This window comes from Onychostruthus taczanowskii, unplaced genomic scaffold, assembly GCF_017590055.1.
Source record: "Onychostruthus taczanowskii isolate IOZ18803 unplaced genomic scaffold, ASM1759005v1 scaffold38, whole genome shotgun sequence".
NCBI classification, from domain to species: Eukaryota; Metazoa; Chordata; class Aves; order Passeriformes; family Passeridae; genus Onychostruthus; species Onychostruthus taczanowskii.
The window spans coordinates 6948786-6970711 of NW_024501237.1; the positions used below are offsets into that span (position 1 = coordinate 6948786).

General features: G+C 38.0%; 1 protein-coding gene across 12 annotated transcripts in view; it reads right to left on the reverse strand.

Annotated features, from left to right (window-relative positions):
* The window catches only part of GAB1 (GRB2 associated binding protein 1), a 96653-nt gene that overhangs the window by 27442 nt on the left and 47285 nt on the right, over positions 1–21926 (reverse strand). For all 12 annotated transcript variants that reach the window (XM_041411969.1, XM_041411972.1, XM_041411968.1 and 9 more), the window contains exons 2-3: positions 12134–12428; positions 1676–1889 (exon numbers count right to left, since the gene is read on the reverse strand). In XM_041411969.1, the coding sequence (XP_041267903.1) occupies positions 1676–1889; positions 12134–12428 (509 nt within the window). The remainder of the gene's footprint in view (positions 1–1675; positions 1890–12133; positions 12429–21926) is intronic.

The following is a 21926-nucleotide window of genomic DNA, read 5'->3' on the forward strand; positions in this document are numbered from 1 at the left end:
AAGTGATACCAAACTTAAAAGCTTTTGGCAGGAACACTGACATTCCTCTTCGGTACTATCAGCTTCTAAACATTACTGAACACTGAAACCTTCAGAACTGGGTTTCCCCTTCCCCTGCAGGAGGTTCTGGGACATTCCATGCTGCCTGTAACCTGCATGTTCCATACTCTGGAGGAACTGTAGGCTCATTCCCTTGTTTTATAAGGAAGACTGTAAAGGGTAGATACTTTTCTACCACATATTCATCAGTAAATGAAGCAGGAAACTCCTCAAGCACAACAGAGCAAGATAAAAATGCCAAGGGAGGGCAGAGCACATGGCACAGGTGAAACTGGCAGGGCATCAAGGTGTTGATGCACAAGGCACTGCCACTAAAAGGTATGGCCCCAAGGAAGCATGTGAAATAGTCATGAAAACACTCTCAAAGGAAGCTTTCTTCAACCTTCCATGTACTTATCTGTAATTACAAAAATAATATGATGTTTTGTTAATTTTTCTGTAAATATCCCAGCAGATTTTATTTGAAATTACTGCAGCAAAGAAGCCTGCCAGAGGGATTTATAAGGTTCTCCTACAGAATGTTTAAGGTCGAAAGGGATGTCTGGACATTATCTGCTCAGCTTTTCCAATACCTCTAAGCAAACCCTTCAAAATCAGGAGAGGCTCCTCAGGAGCTTGTCCAGTCAAGCTCATTTTTGGTTCTTTTAGATAGCTTTTTTTTAAAGAGGACAGAGACTCCAGCATGTCACTGGGCAGCCTGCTCTAGGAAAGGCCACCATGATCCATTCTGACAAACCACAGTGATATTTCCCAGGTAGCTACTATGAATATCATATCCTCTTATGCAGGAGGTGCTGTGGATTTATTTAAGTTAGAAGTAACAGGTGGAGAAATAAATAGAGATAGAATTCTGTAGAAGTTCTAAATTTTTCCTTCAAATTTCCTATTGCACACTTCTCCAGAGAACTGACTGTGTAGGCACTCTTTATTCAGTAAAAAATAAAGCTTATTTGGCTTTCCTTTTAAGTATCTGTTATTTGGAAAAAGCTGAAATTCAGGATATGGAAACTGAGCGGTTTCAGCCTCTGCATTCTTAGTTATTATAAAATAATTGGGTTTTCTTCTTGTTTGAGATTCTGAACCATGCTAGTAATAGTAAACAAATGCCACTTGAAGATCACTTTACTCAGTGATGTGGTAACCTGGCAGGTGATAATAAAACCAGCATGTTTTCTAAACCCCTTCCATGAAAGCTTTAACTGGCAAAACTGGGGAACCAAACACCAGGAGGGAGAATGGCTAAATTCCTCCAGCTTTTTCTAGTACTAAACTGGACTAAGCACACCAGATTGTGGCTAAAGAAAGGGTATTTTGTGCCATGCATCACTCCAAGCTCCAATGGAACGCTTGGATTGCTGCATCACTGTGATACTTCATGTTGGCAATTGCTGTCAACACTTTTGGAGATTGCAATATACCACTGACCAAACAACTTAATATCACAGCAAAAGGTTTAATACATGGAATGAAAAGAAGGAAAAGTTACAGGCAGCTTCCCTGTGTAGAAATGCGCCTGCAAATGTTCAATGTCACGGTAATAAAAAAATGCATTCAGCACAAACATTCTTGGTCTGTAATACAAGTAAAGTGTTATTAAGAAACAAAAGTCACTTACTTCATAGGTTCAGGTTTTTTACTTTGACAGTTTATTAGCAGTAAGTAGTCTTGAGGATCTTCTTGACCAGAGGAAGACTCCAGAGGGGGGACGTTAATAAGCCGATAAGGAGAAGGAAGGGAAGATTCTGCTTGCATGGAAGGCGGTGAAGTGTTGATGGGCAAGGGTAACTCAGCAGATGGTTGTAAAGAACTAACTGATGGCTTCACAGCATCTGCAAACACAGAAGCAAAGATTTCTTTAAACAGTGAAGAAATAGTTCTTCAACAGTAAGAAAAGAAAATTGTTAACACAGGATGGAAAAAATCTCAGACTTTAGTTCAAATTTGTTAAAACACATATCTGTTTTAATCAAGAGCAGTCAAAAGCTTGTAAGTTATTACTTGAACATGGCAACCTGAGTCAGCACTTGCAAGTATTCATTCCTTTTTGACCAAGGTCACTTCAATGTTTGAGATTAGTCACCAGGCAAGACCTGGCCACTCTCAATATCTGAAAATCAACAGGAAAATTACTGCTTTGGCAAAGGAAGATTTTTTACAACTACAAAAATAATGCAAGGGTACAACAGGTAACATGTTCCACTAAGCCCCCTGATTACATATCCTAATTTTTTATTGTTGTGCAATAAATGAATGGGTTGGGTTTGGTTTGGTTTTGATTTCCTTTCCTTGTTTTGTTTTGGCTTAGTTTGGATTTCATTTGGAGTGGGGGGAGAGGAGATGTTGCCCTGTGGTTTTCTTTTTTTAAAAAATAACCTTATCTTTATAATTCTTATTCACTTCCTATCCATGTATATTCTAAAGTAACTTCTCTTTTCCTTCCAAATACATATATCCAGACTATTAAATTATCTGGGAGACTAGAAAACATCTACATGATCAAACATTAAACAATTATTTGGCTTTTTCATTGTTTTAATGACATTGACTAAGAACAACAAAATTAAGCAAACTATCTCCTAATTATCAAGGCTTACTTGCAGCTCATTGTACATTCAAATTTGTACATCCCAAAAATGGATGCTGACTATTAGCATTGTTTAAATGAACATGTTATTATCCAATGCTCCTGCTCCTATCAGCCTTACAGGCCAGCTATGCACTACAAAGTAGCTTCATTCAGCTTCTGCTTCTCAGGACTACCCTGGGAAAAAAGAGATGAGCAGCCCAAAACACAGCCCTCCTGCTTCCAGTTCTGTGTACACCACGTACAAGTGATTTAGACATGGAAATAGAAATAGCAGCACTTGCTTTGAACTCCCACGGCATCTAAACAGGCTCAGAAATTAAATCCCACCACACCCATGTGGTTGGAAGAAGTCTAGGTGTATGAAAATTCCTCAACTCAACCTACCTGAAAAGGTAGGATAGCCTAAAAAAAGTTACTATGAAGGGTTGTGGCTGACCTATTCATTAAACTAATTAGCAGAAGAAAGAAAAAAACCAGACTGTATCAAGGGGTCACACACATAAAAATAAATTTATGCACCCAGATCAGATAAATAATAGTATAGAGATGTTTTTAATTCATAAAATCTCTATACATTACATTTCTTGAAACACATATTCCTAAAACACGTCCTATGGTTTAGAAAAAGGGGCGGGTGGGGGGGGGAAGGTAAAATTCATTACATTAATTGTTACCTGAAAACTGTTAATTAAAATAGCCAATATTTACTTAAATACCCTTATCTCTACAATTCCTATGCACTTCCTATTTATTTGTATTCTAGAGCGACTTTTTTTTTTCTTTCCAATACAACAGTACTTGGATGCAAAAGCTACTAAAAAAGTAGTTTATTTTCTACATGCTTAAATATAAAACATGAACAATTTTCTATCATTTAGGAAATTCAAGAGCTTGAAGGAGCCTCTTTGAGGCACCTACTAATGTTTCTTGATTCCCCTGATGCAGGGGTTCAACAGCAAGAACAGAGATGTGCCTGAATGGACCTACCAGGAATGTACTTTTTGTACTTTCTGGAAAAGTGGCAGTGGGAGAAAGGACAAGCAGCTCTCTGCCCTGTTCCCTGCAGAACTGAAGAACAGAAGTAAATGTATGCACCAGTAAGAGTGGGGAAGAAAAGTTTCCTGCCAAATACATCATTTTTTGACCACACTTAGAGATGAGATCCTCAAGAGCTTCCCGGTGCCTCAGCACCCACCCCATTCCTGGGCCTGGCGGTGCACAACCTTCATGTCATTGGAACTGCTCAGTGTCAAGTTCACAGGAGGAGAAAAAAAAAAATCAAACAGGATATCCCTGGGGCTTCCAGGGAAGACGGGTGTGTCAGTCAGCACTCATGCAGTCAGGAGAGTACAAGTACACAGTAAGATGTCTACGTGATCTGATGCAATTAAACAGACCATGCACTAGCATTCCCAGGAAGAGTAGCAAAACTCAAGGGTGACTTTCCAGGGAAAAATAAAATCATGAATTTTGAAAGAGGACCAATGTATCCACAAAGTCTGATGTACTGCTCCAGTTTCTGGGATATCCCAAGACAGAGGCTGCTTCCAACAGCCTCAGCTGACCTACCCTCTGACACACTGTTCTCTGAATTTCTCCTATTTCTTTGAGTGCCTTTATATTTTTGACCTTTACTACCATCCTGCGGTAGTGAGGTCCACATGTTACTACACATGACATGAAAACTCACTTCCTTTTAAACGTGATATATTCACTTGAAATATTTCAGCTCCCGTCTTCAAAGAAAATGTGGACAATTACCTCCTACTCATAATTCCCATTCCCAACTTTACACAACTTTGTCATAGTTTTTACTGAGTTGGTACTCCTTAATTTTTCCAGGTGCAGAAGACATTTCATTGCACATCTGGTTTCCCTTTACTCTCACCTTTCCTAGCTCTGCTACTTTTTCTTTCCGGAGAAGAGAAACTAACTATTGCACACAAAGCACACCAAAAAAAAGTCTAGGACACACTGATTTATAAAGACATAACAATGGTTCATTCCATTCCTTTCCTAACCTTTTCCTTTCAATTGTTACTGAATATTCAAGGCAATGCTGTCCAGCTGTCTGGGAGCTTTATGATCTGCTCTCTGAGCAAGGATTTGGAGCCCATTAATGTTAATGGATCATTAGGGACACTTTCCTTCTGATGAGTTGTCTCATTTCTTTTGACACAGATAATACTTGATAAAATCCCTGATCCTCCCACAGATCTGTGTGTGGTTTGAGATTGGTGTTTGCGTGGTTTGGTTGAGGTTTGTTTGGTTTGGTTTTTTCAGCATATAGAGCATTAACCAACTTTCTGATCTGAAATCCATCCTCATACAGGCATTTTGTATGTGTTAAATAGTGTGGGCTAATGCCAGATTGAAAGATCTACTGAATTTGATCTAAAGCACTTCATTAGCTTTATGCATTGATGACATTTCAAATTTGACTACAAGGGAAGAAGTAATGCTAAAACTTTCATCAGTGAGCAAATGAAGGCTCTTTGCATATCTGCACCCTCTCAAATATTCTCTTCAGCCCAGTACTCCTGAAGCTGATATGAAGGAAAGTTGCTCTTCCAGTAGTCATTTAGGATTTCAAAGAATACAATCATCAACTTGCTCGACTTTGGACTAGCAGATTTTTAGGGAAGGGGTCATCTGCACACCAAAGAGTGTTGTAAGTCATTTGGTTTGTTCCCAGAGCTCAGACACTCAGATTGCTTTGAAATAACTGGGAGCTGGAAAAGCAGCCAGAAAATTTAACATGCAAATGAGTCTAACAAGAAACCTATTTTGTTTTTATAATTCCTGCATTCAGTACAGCTAGAACAATCAGCTCTCTCAAAACAGGACAAGAGTTTTATCTTTTCTCAGTTGGCTTGTTATGAGTAGTTACATGAAGCCTATGAGTAGGCTTCATTTTCACTAGAATTTATACTTTTTTCTTCATAAACATTTTCATATCTTGTAAAATTTATGAGGTAAAAAGAGCATTTTCTGAACAAGAATAGCAAAAGGCTCCACTTTCTTCCTTCTTAAATATATAAAGCTACTTTATTCCACACGTACCTAGGTATCTTGCTTTGTGTACAACCTAGAAAATCTGCATGTGGGAGTTTCTATTTAGGATTGGGTTTATATTTTGGTGTTTTTTGTTTTTTAATGAAAGCAAAAATTAAATTGTTTTCTACACTATGATGTACAGCCTCTTAATACTCTAATTATGCAAAAACTTGAAATGCTCTCATAGTGAACAAAACACAGAGGCCTCATTACAGCACACATTTCTTTAAATGTCAAAATGGAAATCAAAGTAAGAAAATGCATTCTTTGCACATTGTAGGTAGAAATAGGAAAACAGAAATGGGATTTTTCCATTACAACAGTGAATCAGAACAGATGTGCAATGGCATGATTCTTCCATTCTTCTGGATGTTTTGTTCCACCCATTTACTATAATGCATGTGTTATTAAAATAACCAGTAGTCAACAAAATATCAGAGCAATAACCTTGTCCAAAAATTCACAGATACAATAGCAAGAACCATAATTTTAAAAAATCCACCAAATAAAAACTTCATAACTACACCTGAAGCCTTAAAAGAACTTTGTTTGAGAGATCCTGGAATCAAAGGGCCATATGTGCAGGCACAGAGCATAAGCACATGTATGCTGGTGGGCACTTGCATTGTTCACATATTAGTTCAATAGATGAGAGCCAGATACAGCCCAGAAGGGGCACAGACACATGAGCATGGATTTGGGATTTTTAAGTGATCAGCTTGGCATCAATATGAAATCTATGCAGTAAAGCTCCATACTGAACCTTTCTGCTACAGCCAGAGAAAATCCTTTAAAATGCTCTAATAAAAACTTCTTATGCATTCCATAGGTTTATTTTCTTAATTTAATATAATCTCCCAGTATCTCTCTCTTCCTGAAGAGACCTTAAGTGGTACCCTGTTTAAGGAATTAAGAATTCAGCTTTGCACATTATGTCCAGGACAACCCTGCCTCCTGCATCCAAACCAGAAATACAACCGACTGTTCCACGTTCCACCACACACAGAAGTTTCCAGCTTTCAGAGCTAACATCTAAAATTTAGTTCTTGCTATCTGAAGTTCATGTGTAATTCTAAGCTGTAGTTTTGGTTACCCATTTAAAATTTGAAAGTACCAAAAGCATTTGCAGTTGGATTTGGCACCTCCTCTCAACCTGCAATTTTTTTTGAAGACTATTCATTTAAAAGAAGAAATAAGGAATCATCTGTAGCTTGTTCTCCCCATCTTCAGATGGCACACAGGCTGGGTGATGCAGGAAAAATAATCAAGGAGTCGTGTTATAGACTAACTTCTGTAGGTGCTCGTGAAGAAAACTAGTGCAGCCCACTACAGTAAAAAGCTTGGAAATTTTTCTTCACTAAAAAGGTCCAGAGCTTTCCTTGGCAGAGCATACTGCTCTGACCACATGGTAACTTCTCCCAGCTGTGGCTCCAGCTCATTGCCGGGACTGTAGGTATCTCTGTGTTCCAGAGAGACTTCCATCATTCCACATGCTGCCTCTCAGCACCTTATGACTCACGGGATAGCAACTTTTGCCAACACTTTGCCAACCCTTCTCCCAGCAACTCAACATTAATGTTAACAGCACAAGAAGTGTCCAGCAGGAACAAGAGAAAATTAAGTTAACTAGCTAGGCATAATAGATTCAGTTTACTTTTCCTCAAGGAAGAACAGAATCACCTTCCATGTGAACTTCTGTTACATGCAGCTGTCAACTTAAGATAATGACCTCAAACATTCAAGATTAAGATTCTGATCATATCCTGATAGTAACTGATTTTTAAAACATATGTATTTTTGCCTCACATCTTGAAAGGGAAGACCTACTGCGGCAGATTTTGTGCTCTATTCTTCATCATCATCATCTAAGTTAAGCACCTCTTCTTTTACTAGAGTAGAAGACATCTTAGTCCTATCTGCTGTCTTCTCTTTTTCCTTTGGATAACAGGCAGTGATCATCTCAGCTCGAGCCACCAGCTACTAGTTCTATCAAACCCTTGATTATTCCTATGCAATTTGCTAGAAAGCTCTAGCATCATTCTTCACAGTCTATCATCACCTTCCTCTCAGAAATTCCACTCTTAAAAAAATCGTTTTTGTACGTCTCAATGGCCATTATCTCCCCAACTTTTCTTACTCAAAGTAAGCAACGAAAAAAGCCTTCCAAAAACAAGAGGTTTTGTGCCACTATTCCTTCTAAACCTACTGTCTCACTTCTGTGACAACAGACCTACAATTCTTCTCTGGAGGGTTTCTCTCCTAATGCTTAAATTAGTTCTTTTGTTATTTTTTACTGCACTCCAGGTCATCAATTACCCATTCTTCTGGCACATCACCTTTGAGCCAACAATTCTTTCTAGCTAATCATATCTGAGAGATACAAAAATGCCTCAACTCTTCATTAAGTACATCATCTCCATAGTGCAAACTTGTTGCAATTTTTTTTTAAGCTTATTACTTTGTCCTTGCACTTCCCTTTATGCTCTCCCAGAGCCGCCCTTCCTACATCTACAAGCTCAATTATTTCTCCTCACTTTTGAGCCCTTTAATGACCAAGGTCTTGAATATTCAACATATGCTATTGGGATGGCCATGTGTGCTAGGCTCTGTCATGAACCTGTTAAAGCTGTCAAGGAAGAACATTTTTTGTTTCCTACAGGCAGACCCTTCATGCAGGAAGGGCACCCTAAACACCTCCAATACCCACTATTTATTTATCAAAGACAAGGAGTCAGGATGGGAAGGTAAAGTTATGTTCATCCTGTCAGTCTCTGATATTGCACCAAAACTGTGATCAACCTGCAGTGCATGGATTATCAGAACATAATCTTAAAAAAGCAAATATAAAATTTTACTGCACCAAAAGCAAAAAGGTAGGAAGGCATAACCAGATAGCAGCACCCTGAAAAGAAACTTTGAAAGCATCATGTGTGAAGCAAGCTGCAGTACCTTCAATGTATGGTCCTCAAGATGACAGAAACTTTTTTCACCATATTTTATTACTTATGTAAATGTAATTGTAGATTTCAATGTCTTGTTCTTTCCTTTTTTCCTCTTCTTCTCTACCTTGTTATTTCTTCTGGTTTATTTTGCTACTGCTATCTTTATTCAAATGAATACATGCAAGTAACATGTTTGCATATAGTAAGATAATTTCCTCCTGTCCCTTCTCTGCCAAGAACACAATTCACTAAATTACAGAAACATGGAGCTGAATCACATATAAAACATTAATCACAGACGTCTACTAAATTCTAGGGAAGGACTTTCACAGCCTGTGCTTAGATATCCTTTCAAGGGTATTCTTATCATTACATCACTCATTGAGAGAAAAACAAGTTCTCCCTTCAGATAACAATGGATCCATGTCCTGCTTATCACAGCTTTTTTTTTGAAAGTCAGTTCTTCCCTCAATGTTTTCTTCTCAGGAAAAAAAAAAAATCCTTCAACCTTTCTTCTCATCAATCATTCTTAAAAAAAACATTTCCTCTATTTTTACCCTTCTTTAAACATTTATCCTCATCATCCTGAAAGTATTTCAGAGGACGTCTCCACAGCAGAAGACACATATCAGCCACTACCCATCAGGTCCATTCAGTCTCTCCATCCCAGATCGTCTCTCAGTACAGTTCAAAGCGAAATACTGGTGACACATTTTTGCCTTATAGTTCCATTTTAACCTCTAGATGATCTATTATATCATGATATTACAGAGAAAATAAGAAGGCTAAAAGCGCAGCATGAAACTCTGTGGCAAACCCAAACCCAGTGCTCAGGCACACCCCCAACTTTGCACATGTGTTTTAAACAGAAGGATGCTACAGAAAGAAATGCTTTACAGCTTTCATTTGAAAACAAGAAGCATTAGCTGAAGAAAACTTAAAACTACCCAGAATTTTATTTTTAAAAGTAAAATAATTATTTACTTTATTTAAAATAAAAATTCCTTCCTGTTTCTGCCTTGTCTAATTTTAAAATACCTAAATCACTGTGAAACCTTTCTTAAAAGAAAGCCCCTACAAAAAGCCAAATATTGCATATATTGTAATTGTAATGCAATCATTGCAGATTACATTAGGCTATGATGCAACCAGAAATGTGAACACTCAATGCTTGTAAATATGATTGAAGAACATAAATTATCTACTCTGTCCAAATACAAATGTAACACTGCAGATCTCCACAATGTAGAGATTTCACATGCATAAATCAGTTTCTAGTTGGAAGGTCAAAGCAAAGCATTAGGTAAAAATGAGTACTCAAAATAATTTCTAATGAAATAAAACAAAGACCAAACTTTACATTACAGGAATCACTGAGTCTTTGCTATGTATGAAAGCAGCAGCTCAAAGCTACTCTGACCATTATTTTTCTCGTCTCTGTACAGTTACAAGCAACTTTTTCTCCCTCATTTGTCCCAACACTAAAACATCAACTCCCTAATTGATTTCTAATAGCACTAGCCACTGTCGCCTTGCAAATTTTTTCTTTTTAAATCCAAGAAGGTAATGTTCCTGGATTTCCAAATGAACCCCAGAAGGAGCAACAGGATAGTGATGTTCCTAGTTCTTGATTGAGCAATGGATACCAATGAAAAGACACTCACAACACAACCCTTAATCAGTCTGGCAAGAGACATTTTTTCCAGCTTCAAAGAAAACTGTCTTCTGCTTCCACAGGTAATAGAAGATTTGTTATGCCACATACTCCTTTTGTTTAGCTCCAGACTAAAATAATAGTGTGTTTTTACTATCTGAACTTCACCTGTTCTTTAACTTCCCAAAATAAGCTGCAGGTGAACACAGATTTTTAAAGTACATTTGCAACCTGCTCTTCCATTGGCAGGAAGATTCATCTTAGAAAAATAAGAACTTGGCAATAAACACTCAGCAACTGATTTCCACATTTTCCTTTTTTAAATTCTTCCTTAATGCATTGCAAGCATCACTAAACTGATCAAACAGACAGCGCTGTCAACTCTCAGTCGTGTGAAGTAAAGGTGTTGGAATAATTCAGTGTAGTAGACGCTTGACTTTTCAAACCAAAATATTCAGCCAAAGCTAAAATGCCAAAGATGAAACATGCAATGAGAGTACAATGGGGAGAAGTTATCGATACAATTGACTGAAGAAAAACTCAGTTTATGAGGGCATAGTTACATCTCTCCACATCCATAGCAGGTTTCATGTTCAGTTCAATGACAGAAAACTAAGGGCTAACAATACACCAGCTCTCAGAGGAAAGGTCTGATGGTTTTGAGGAGACCCCACCTCTCTGCTCTGTGCAATGGACATGTGCTCCTCTGTGCTCTGCCAAAGAGTTACCAGGTGTGGCATGAACCAACGTTTCATCCTTAGAACCCAAATTTCCAGTTTGTCCCCAGAACCAAGGACTTCTGCCCACAGCTGCACTGGTGCATTGCCCCCTGCCCACGCCTCTCTGAACGCAGGGGCGCCTGGCAGGCTGAGCACTGAATTGCATGGTAGAGAATTTGCGATTAGAGAGGCAATTCATAGATGAGGTTTTCATTACAAAGTTGTAGTTCAAAACTGCAATAAGGAGAAAGAAAAGGACTCCTTCTCGGTCCTTAATGCAACAGTATTTTCCAGTCACTTTTAAAGATTTGGCTGGAGCAAAGTGATGCAAGCCCCTTTTTCTCCTTCACCTCTCTCAATCTCCAATCCTACAAAAAGCAGAGATTTAATTCTGGCCCCTTCAGTCAGGCATGCCTTATTAACCCTCTTACCACTCCTGTTTAATGTTTTCTTGGAACTCTGCACAGAGCTACAGCAAGTCATGTAACCCACTAATCTCCAAAAGGAATGCAGGAATAATAAGTAAATAAAAAATAATGCGTTCAGGACAAGCAATGGCCACAAGGTATTTGCGAGGAATTAAACACATCATGGTGTTTCCTACAAGCTGCCTTCATACAGTATCTATTTTGGTAGGATTTGAGCTGGATAGAGCAAAACTACAGGTTATTTTTTGTTTGTTTTAGCTGATGGGGGTGGATTTCTTTTCCCCCAAGTTTCAAAGCAGACGGAGAAATGGTAATATTAGAAACCTGACCTTTTGCACTCAGTCCTGCTTGTATAATCATATGTTTTTATACCAAATGGGACTCATTTGATGATTATGAAGATCTACTGCTGCACATGATTTTACTTGAGATTTTTCCTGTACTTCCAAGAACTAACATCACGCAGAACAGAAGAGCGTCATCCAAGTTCTAAGGCATACTTAATTTGTAACAAATTCTGAATATCTCCCTCTGTTCTGCTTACTTTTTTTGAGGATAACAAGGAAGTTTCAATGCCGATACACACAAGTTTTAAAACATACACCAGCTAAAGATAGTCATCTGATCTTTGAAATGTTCTTCACACATAGGCACTGCGCTTTCTCAGGAAAAGCAACAGAACTTACCCTCATCTGTAGGGTTGAACCCACAGATATCACAGATACATCGAACCCACTTATTCATCTCCTCCTCACTGTCTGCTACCAAATAGAAAACTCGGTCTATAGTGTTGATATCAAAAATATAGCTGTTTTCAAACTCCTTTTTGTTGAATGTTAATCCAGCATCCACTTGTTGACATAAATTTAAGTCAATAATACGGATAGGCTTCTTAGCATGGTCATTTTTGTAGTATTCCAATACATCTGGATCCCCTGTTAAGCGGCCGCTCCGAAGAACAAACCACCTTCTCTTCCATGCCTGGAAATTGAGGAGAGAGAAAAAGAAGAAAAATTAGAAGAAAGAAATCACCCTTTAAGACCTTTTATGTGTGATTCCAGCCTGGGTTGAACCAAGTACTGATAAGTAGTTCAATTATTATACTAAGAGATTACACACCAAATACCCACATTTAACACTATTTAGGTAATGTTACAGCAGTGGACTTTAGGATTAGTGAATTTGTATTTTAAATTTTATATCTTGGCTTTGTTTGTAACAAGTGCATATATAAATGAAATCACTGTTTACAAAATGAGAAAGCATGAATACACTAAAGGAAAAAGTGGGGTGGGGATCAGGAGAGGGGCAAAAAAGCACACAAAAAGGGCTTCTGAAGGAAGCTGTCACAGGCATGAGAAAGACAAAATAAAATACATCTTTAAGTGTTCCATGACGTTTTGTTTCCAGTATCTGTTGTTTCAGGCTGATGCTTTTCAACTGAATTTTTCCCTGATAATCAACGATATGACCTGCATTTAAGGAACAGACAATGCTCACACTGCACATGCACCGCGATTCCACGGGAACTCTGCACTCAGAACCTCATCGTATTTCTACAGTAGTACTTCTTACAGAAAAAGAGCAACATTATTATTTTTTGAACCTGTTAGAGGGATGGAGATGGAGAGAATGACCAAATGTTGTAGTTTTACCAGACAAACCCAGTCTTTGGGGAAGATACAGAACAAATGAATTTGATAATCTGACACTATGCCTATTATACCAGCCCTCCTGATGCTGCAGAAAGAAGCTGGTCTAAGAGAAAAGCAAATGCAAAATGTTGCATTCTCTAAGGAATCCTTAGCCGCCTTTCATCCCATGGGCCTCCACCACCTGCCATAATTCTCATCAAAGACCTTAACTGAAACCACACAACCAAGCTCTGCATACAGCTGTCCTGCTGTTTCCAACAGCATCTTTATTGCCCCACTTGGCTGCACTTTTATTCCTCAGGTCTACCACTAATACTATGCTAGCAGCTTCTTTTTATACCCCAGTGCCAGGATAATGGGCACTGCAGAAGAAACAGACACACTGCCATTACTCACTAGGAGAGCTGCACGTCTTTCACATTCTGACATCTGAAAGCAGAGCCCAGACACAGCGGGGAACCACACCTGTGTCATCCATTTTTTCTTATACTGTTCAGCAAAGCAAATTGGAGACCAAGGTAAATCAGTGCAGTAGCCAAGACAATGTGTATTACTCCACAGACTCACACCATGCCCCAAGTCATACCACTTTAAACTTCTTTAGGATATTCAAACAAGATTGTCAGCAAGTCCTTTGAAAGACTAAAAAAAAAAGAAAAGAAAAAAAAAAAAAGGAAAAAAACCACCCAACAACAACAAAACCCCCAAAAACCATGAACAAAACAAAACAAAACAACCAAAAAACAAAAAAAAACAACAACAAAAAAAACCAAACAAAAAAAAAACCAAAAAAAAAAAACCAAAAAAAAAACCAGCAGAAGCCAGTCTCTTTGGCCAGCCCTGGCTGTGTGCTAACCAAGGAAAGGAATGGAATCAGCAAGGAGGGTCCCAGAAGGGGTCAAGATGTGTGATATCCTTTAAACACTGGGACAGCAGCACTGAAAACAAGAGTTTCTTACTGTGTATTAGAGAAAGATTCAGAGCCATTTTTGTGAGGCACAAGAGTGCATTCATTTCATTTTTTTGCAGGTGCTACCGTCAAAGAAACTAGTGGAAGGGGAACATAAGGGACAAGGAGCAAGTAACGCACTGCCATCTCCCCACTCCGAACAAGTGCTGTTGGCTTTGCCCCAGAGACTCATAAAATCCCCACTGTGCATGCCTGTTTGGGGTATCAAGCTTCGAAAGCTATAATGAAAAGATAATACAGAAAACAGGAGAAAGGGAAAAAAGACAGCTTAATTAAGGCTTATGATCCATTCTCCAACTAGCAAAGCTCTAAAAGTTTTTTGCTTTTAAGATAATGTCTATACTTTACAAAACAATTGTATTTACTGCAGTTCTGAATAATGGCATCTGTTTTTAAATTACAAACTGTGTGAATCAAGTCAAAGTCTCAAGCAACTATTTCCATGGTAGCAGTAATTTTAATTGGTGAACAGTTAAAATTTAGAAGATGTAATAGATTAAACCCCTTCAATTTAGATTTCAAATGTGAGTATATCCTAGCAGCACAGCTAGATAAGCAGCATTTAACAGTGACCCAAAAACATTAGCAGAATTTGTTTTGTTTCCTGCTTCCAAATCAAGTGACAACTTAGATGCTGGGATAACACGAAACTTCAGTAGATGAGCCTTTCTCCAGGCAAGGCTGATCACAGATAACTGCTACAAACTGCAGAAACAAGCTTTATCTTTAACCTCAGCCTTCAGTCACTCAGATGAAATTTTCAAAGCAGAAATCAAGAGGAAAGACATTAGAGATAGGAGAGGAACAAGAGCAATTGAGAAGCACGATGCATTTTGTCGCACAGTTTGTGCAACAACAAAATGCCAGGCAAAAAAACTCCATCATCTCTGTATCAACCAGGCGTCCCTCTTCTAAAAATTTATTTCTAGTACTGTGTTAGGGAATGAAAGGTTCTTAGCAATCCTGACAATTTCTATTGAGTATAAATCAGTAAATGGGACTCTAAAACTGAGAAAAAACACTGAGCTATAAAGAATTTCCTTTCAGCCCTTCAGGCTACAAAACAGCAAGTCTTAAATATTTAAAACATTGAATTTAGCCTGCTGGCACCTGCTACTATTTTTGAAGAGTTTTCACATAGGGCATATGCGAACATTTATTTCAGTCCTATAGTGAGTCACACTCTGAAACTGGCACAGATTATATTCAAAAACAAAAGCAATTCCATAAACTACACACTAATAAGGCAGATACAAAGGTTGTCTGGACTACAGTACAAAGCACAATTTAGCAGCAGAATAAAGCTTAAAGCTAGACAAGCAAACTGACATCAGCACCCTTGCTAATCATAGTACAAAAGCGCCTCTATATTTTGTCAAAGTGCAAAATGAGCTCACATAAATCACCCTTTGTTATTTCAAAATATCTGGGATTCTTAAAGCTTCAGATATTTTTAACATTTCAGTATTTGTCACTGCAAAGAAAGCTGTGCACTGCCCCACTGAAGTACAGAATATTGTGCTATTTGTGTTGTATGTGGAAGGAAGAGCTTTTTCAATAACAGCTTTCCAAAGAGCAATCTCTAAAAGTGAGAGTGCACATGTGCAAATACGTACTTATGCAAGTTTTATATTTTTTTACCCATTTGCGCATTTTTGTTTGAAAATTTTGTGTTTTCTTTTATAGAAGTGCATGCTACAAACTATTTCTCATAATCACTCAAAAAAGATGCAACCAATTTATGTCACAGGAAAATTAAAGGTACCAATCTGTCACATAACTGATGTTATTATCAGCCATATATTATCAAACATTGGTTTTCTGTACTAGAAGTCAACTGCTTTAAGTTTGAAAAGTCAAAAAAATAGCCAGAATGTGATTTAAATATTTTGTAGTTATTTAATTCTGGAAAGAAATTTGAGCAAATATTTTTTAAATTAAAGATTCACTCAAATATATAAAATATATTATTAATATAAATATGGTTTAATAATATATTTTATAAACATAATAGCACTTAGTCACTAAACACTGCTTGCAGAGCAAATAACCTAATTCAGAAGAAAAATGGCTCCTTTTATAAGTGTTGTAAGGCAAAAATCATGGTTATCAAGTTCACCAAAAGCCTGTGTAGGCTTTGTAAATTATTACAAAACAGTTTAACAAGGTTTGCTGCTTTTCTTTCAGTCTAAGAAAGGCCTTGTGTGCCTCTCAGCTTGTTTTGTCCTCTGGGCTGCACAGCACATCAGTTAGCCTAACACAGGACACCACCATGCCTGCCAAACATTGCCCTGCTTCTGTCATGAGACCATCGCTTCATGAGACCATCATAACTATAGAAACGAGCTTGTTTACTTGCTTTTGAGAGAGGCTGAAATGTGACAAGCTGCTCACCCACAGAGCATCAAATGATCAAAGGAATTCTGTATTTTTCACACAGCACTTTGAGTAGGTTACAAAGTAAAACCAAGACATTTCAACGATTAGGGTTGTTCTTTTTGCTAAGGTATATGCGAACTGTGGATGTGAATGAAGGAGGTAAGAAATGGACAGAAACCAGCATGAACCAGTGTTAGGGTTTAGTCAGGTTTCGGCTTTTTTTTTAACTACTGCATACTTTTTTTAACTACTGTATGCAGCACACAGAATTTACAATATATTCTACTTACAAGAGATGTACCTGTTGAAGAAATTGTAGCTATACTTCCCTTAATCTTTACATTTATGGATTATTTTCCCCTCCTCTCTTCTCATATACAATCAAGATGTACTTCATTCAGCTGCTGCCTGTAGTTTAAAGATGTAGGAAATACGGGATGCATATGTAAATTGAAAGGGAAAGGAAGGTGGAGGGGGCAGGAAAGAGCAAATAATTTATATTTTTCAAAGGATTTAACCTTCCATTTAGATCCCCTTAAGCGGTTTCTCAAGAGGCCAAAATGATTTCATGACATGTTAAAATAAAAACGCAGAGATGTTAAATCAAAGGCAGCTTTTTGTAATCCATTTTTTACAGATTTAGCTCTTACATGGCCAAGTGACTGCTTACCGATAAACTGATCAATTATCCTTCTGTAGTTTCCTACTGTTATTACCCACCATTCTAAGGCTGCTTAAAGCTGATTTTCCCCGTCTAGCACATTTGCCGCCATTTTTCTTCTGGGTAGCATCCAGTCAAAAAAAACCTTTCACAACTCCTGAGAACTGGCTAAGTTGAAGAGGGTTCCTTACACTCCACCCCAGTAACACTGCTAATAAATCTTTCCCTATGTATGACCAGTACAAATCTCAGGCCTTCCTTCTCATCTCTCAAGTGTGCAGATGTTTGTGCTTAGGTTTTCATCTCTGTACTCACAGAATACTTTAAAAGGGCACTATTTGGCATCCTTCTTTCTCAGAGACATCAACTAAGACCTGGCAGAAAGAAATTACTTGTCAAGGGACACAAGGACGGCTCCAAAAAACACCTGGTGTTTCATAAATGCACAGCAAGACATTTCCTTACTCCAAAAGAACTTATGATGTAAACAGAAGACAGAAAGCAGAACATGAACCAGAGAGATGTAGGAACAGCAAAAGTCACAGCCTTTACACAGAAGTGACTTTATGGACATTTAAGTCCTGTAGCTACTATTAAGCATTTTTCAATTGTCTGCTAGGATCAAGATTTAATTTTCTTTAAGCTTTTTGCTCCTATCTATTTAATTTCTCTCTTTCTACTTACTTCTCAGTGCCAAGGTTAAATAACGGTGAAACTGGTACATGTCTCTGACAAACAACCAGAAAAAGGATCCCAAACAGCAGCTGAGTATTTCTGCTCCTTTTTGCCTCCACATTTCTAGTATCCAGGTATTTCAGCCATCGCAGAAGACAAATACACCTCTGGCACAGCTTCACTGACTTGTGGATTAGACAAGTCATGCCCAAAGAAGCTCAAATAAAACAAAAATGAAAGTGTTCCTTCACACTGTGCTTCCTTTTAAATCCTGTTTGTGGTCAGCCTAGACCAGTGACAACTATAACCGACGAGCTGCATCCCACAAGGTACATACTTGGGAGGACTGCTGGGAAGTAGCAGAAAAAGGTCACGTTAGGTAAAAATACTTCAAGTACAGGACTTTACTTTTTCCACTTTCTGCTCTTCCAGCTTGCAGGACCAACTCCAACATGGTAAGATTGCAAAATTTCAAATGCTTTCCCTAAGAAATTAATACTTGCAGATTTCCATATGGATTTCTTATTTTGGGGTGTTTTAAGGAAAGCATTTTCTGTAAATATTTTTAAACCTTTTAAGTTAGTTGGTTTTGTGGGGTTTTTTTATCTGGTTTCTTTCTTAAAGGCCATATCATGAGCACCAAGAACTGAAGAATTTGTAATTACCAGTTATTTCTGAAACCCTTGTCATAATACCAACTGGCAATAGACATCCTCTTATCCTCTTCCCTAAAACTGATGCCCTTTATGTTTTGAAACCTAAGACAGAAAAATTAAACCAAAAACAAAACAAAACAAAAACCCGAAAGCGTATTTAGTGTCTTAATTCTATGCAGCAGAATGTACAATTCCATGATTTGACAACAGTCCAAATATTTTACTCTTAGTAGTACTAGATACTAAGAAGTGTAAACAGATTGCTGGGAAACAAACAAATGTGATACTAGGAAAATACTGAATATGTTATGACTTTTTTTAAATACTTAAGACTTGTTTTCCAGGAAGCACCATCTTTTCTCACTGAGCAAAATAAGGAAAAAACAGTCTCAGTGGAAGTTTCCACTCTCCTGGCCATCATCCTGATCATCTGTTCCGAATACACACAAGGCCAAAATTTCCTGTTTTCAAACTATTGTCACCATTTTCTAGTCTTGTGCTGTCGATTCTAACTTTAGCTTGTTAAATAAACAAAACATTGAGAATACAGCAGAACAATACTTCCACACACACTGGCAGCTCTGTTTCATAACCGATATTTCAGCACGTGAATTAGTCTCCCAGTGTTAATTAAAGCGCCAAAAAAGGTACAAAATAAAATGCAGTGTAGCACAAACTGCTGCTTTATTTTGTGAATCTGAAACTAACTGAATATCTTCATTTTTCTCTTAAGTTTGCATAGGAATTCTTAATTTTTTCTTGCCTTTTACATCTTTTTTTTCTACATCCTTATCCCTATTCCCAATGTGCAATAGCACAGCCAGGTCTCTATCATCTAATTCACATTAAACTGATCTTCATGACAACAGGTTTCAGTAAATACTTTTCTGCAACATGCCAGAAATTTTCTAATGGCAAGGACAAACTTGCTCCTGCACACCTTAGAATTATCACCAAAGGAGATTATCATTTCTTCACCAAAGAAGAACCTATTCATTGCTATACAGAGTAATAAAGAAGGAGCCCTGCAGCACTGCCAGAACCTGAGCCCCCATTTCACTGTCTCCAAGCCAGGACCAGTGACCAGATTGTCTTTCTCTATTCCTACATTCGCTAATCCGATTGAAATGCCTATAAAAGTTCCAGTGGTTCTAATCTCTTGCAAACCCATGTTTTCACTTCTCCTCCACCACCCATCCTGTGTAGCCAAGATATAACTCCTAGGAACTTGCTGGCAACACGTTCCTCACCACTGACATGAGCTTTGCCATCTCCTTTCACCGCTCATCAGCAGTGAAGTCACAACGCTCATGGCATGAGGTCTGCCTTGGCACAAGGAGAAATACAGCTACTGCAGGTGCCTTACTCACACATCTACATGGTCTTTGGTTTGCTGCCCTGTTTCCCAGAATATTTCTAAAATTTGGCTATTTCCTCTCTGATCATGAACATGCTCTGATCATCCTCCTCTCTAGTCTTTCCTATATCTGTCCTATTTGAAATAATGCTGCCAGAAGAATCTCCCTTCTCTCACTCTGATTACATCATCTTCTATTTTAAAGTTCTCCATTTATTGACTTGCTTTATTGTACTTTGGGGCCTCTTTTCCTATTTTGAGGCTTTTACTTTTAGAGAGATCTGTGTTCTTACTTGACTCTCTCCCTCTTGCAAGTCTCCCCCTATTGCTTTTTGCTTTACCACTGATACCAGATTTGGATCATTTGTACTTCTCTCTGGCATCTCTCATCTTTCTTTTGAAGGCTTCCTGAACAAACAAGCAAGGGCGAGACATCTCCTTCCTCCAGATTCCTCCTAAAGATCAGCTTCTTTGACAGTGCTTGTGATAACCCAACCAAATTACAATCTACCTTTGCATCACATGGATTTATTTAAGAAATGATGGTTTTGTGTATTCACCAGACAAAGGTTTGTTTCTTGAGGTTTCTTTGTAAAAAAGTTGCTTCAGTCTTTTCATCAGCTTTTAATTAGAATTCACTTCTCCCAACAACTCTTAATTTAAGAAAGCAAATAATTAGGGGTAGGCTCTGCCCTATTTTTAGAAGTTTCTGTACATTGGTTATAACAAGGATTGCCACCGTGTTCAGAGGACCCCCTTAACAAGACAAGGAAGAGAACACACCAGCCATGCTGTTTGACTTGGATTCCAACTGAGTTCATGGGTGTAGGTTGCATGAAGGAACACCCAGAAAAAAAAAATTAGCATTTATAAAGATGTGAAAAATTCAAAGCTGAGAAGTCAAGCCAACACTCTACTGATATCAACAGCTGCTTGCCTTCTAATGGCTGGGGATTAACTATTTCACCATATGTTTTTATCCATTCATTCCTCATTTCCTAGGAGGACAGGAGTTTTGAAGCAGCATTTGTAACACGTTGGAGAAAAATTCCCATTTCTCCACATCACAAGCCCAGTGCTTCCTGTAATATTTTATACAAACTGAGTTTTATCTTTTTTCCTTCTTACTCCCCTGTGTAGATATCTATCTTCATCATCGGTGTAAGACTTATACACAAGGAAAAGAAAGACGAGACATCAGAATTTTGTAAAAGCATGCCATTCCTAACACAGATTTAGATCCTGGGACATTGCAGTTGCAGTGACCATACAACACATGCTTGTGTCACTACTTCATGTTTGGATCACTCGAGCATGCTCATTTGCAAACAATACAAGAGTTTTCTACAGATGACAAGAGGCCAAGCATTCTGTACATCATCTCTTCAACAAAATATTCATAGGCTTAAATCCTGTGCTTTGTACACCCTAAAAAAGAAAGGGGATTTGAGCTACAGAAGCATCAGTTTCTCCAGCTTCAATAGGGAATGATGAATTAAGAGGGATTTAGCGATGAGTTAAGGATGATGGTACAAAGATATCCCATAATTTCTACAATTTGTCTCCCAAGTAACTAACCTGGTTTTACCTACCAGTTGTATTAAAGAAGTTCCTAGCCATCCATTAACACACATGCTCCAATGGAAATTCAGTCTCCAATGGAAATTCAGTCTCCAATGGAAATTCAGACTATGTTTAAATAGTCCCTACAAATTAAACTTAGGACATGTTGACACTCCATCCTTATCCATTCCTCATGAGAGCAAGAATGTACAGTCACTGACATCTTTGCAAATCAAGCATGTGCAGACCAAAGCACCTCTTGCAAATGAGTCAGCCACTGCTCCAGCAATGAAAGGACTGACACTTACTCAAGACCTTCTCCTCAGGCATAGTGAAGGGAAAGCTAAAGGAAACCTATTGTTCTGTCAAAGCTTCACAGCTTTGACACAGTAGTTTTTATATACTGTGAGGCATTGCAAGGAATTCCCTGTATGTATATAAGGAACATGCAATTTTTCCCCTGTGTATAAGAAATGGGAAGAATTAGGAACGCTGATTTACATTTTAACACTGTTTTCCCATTACAAATCACCAGATCGGAAATGTGCCTATGCAGAGATGGC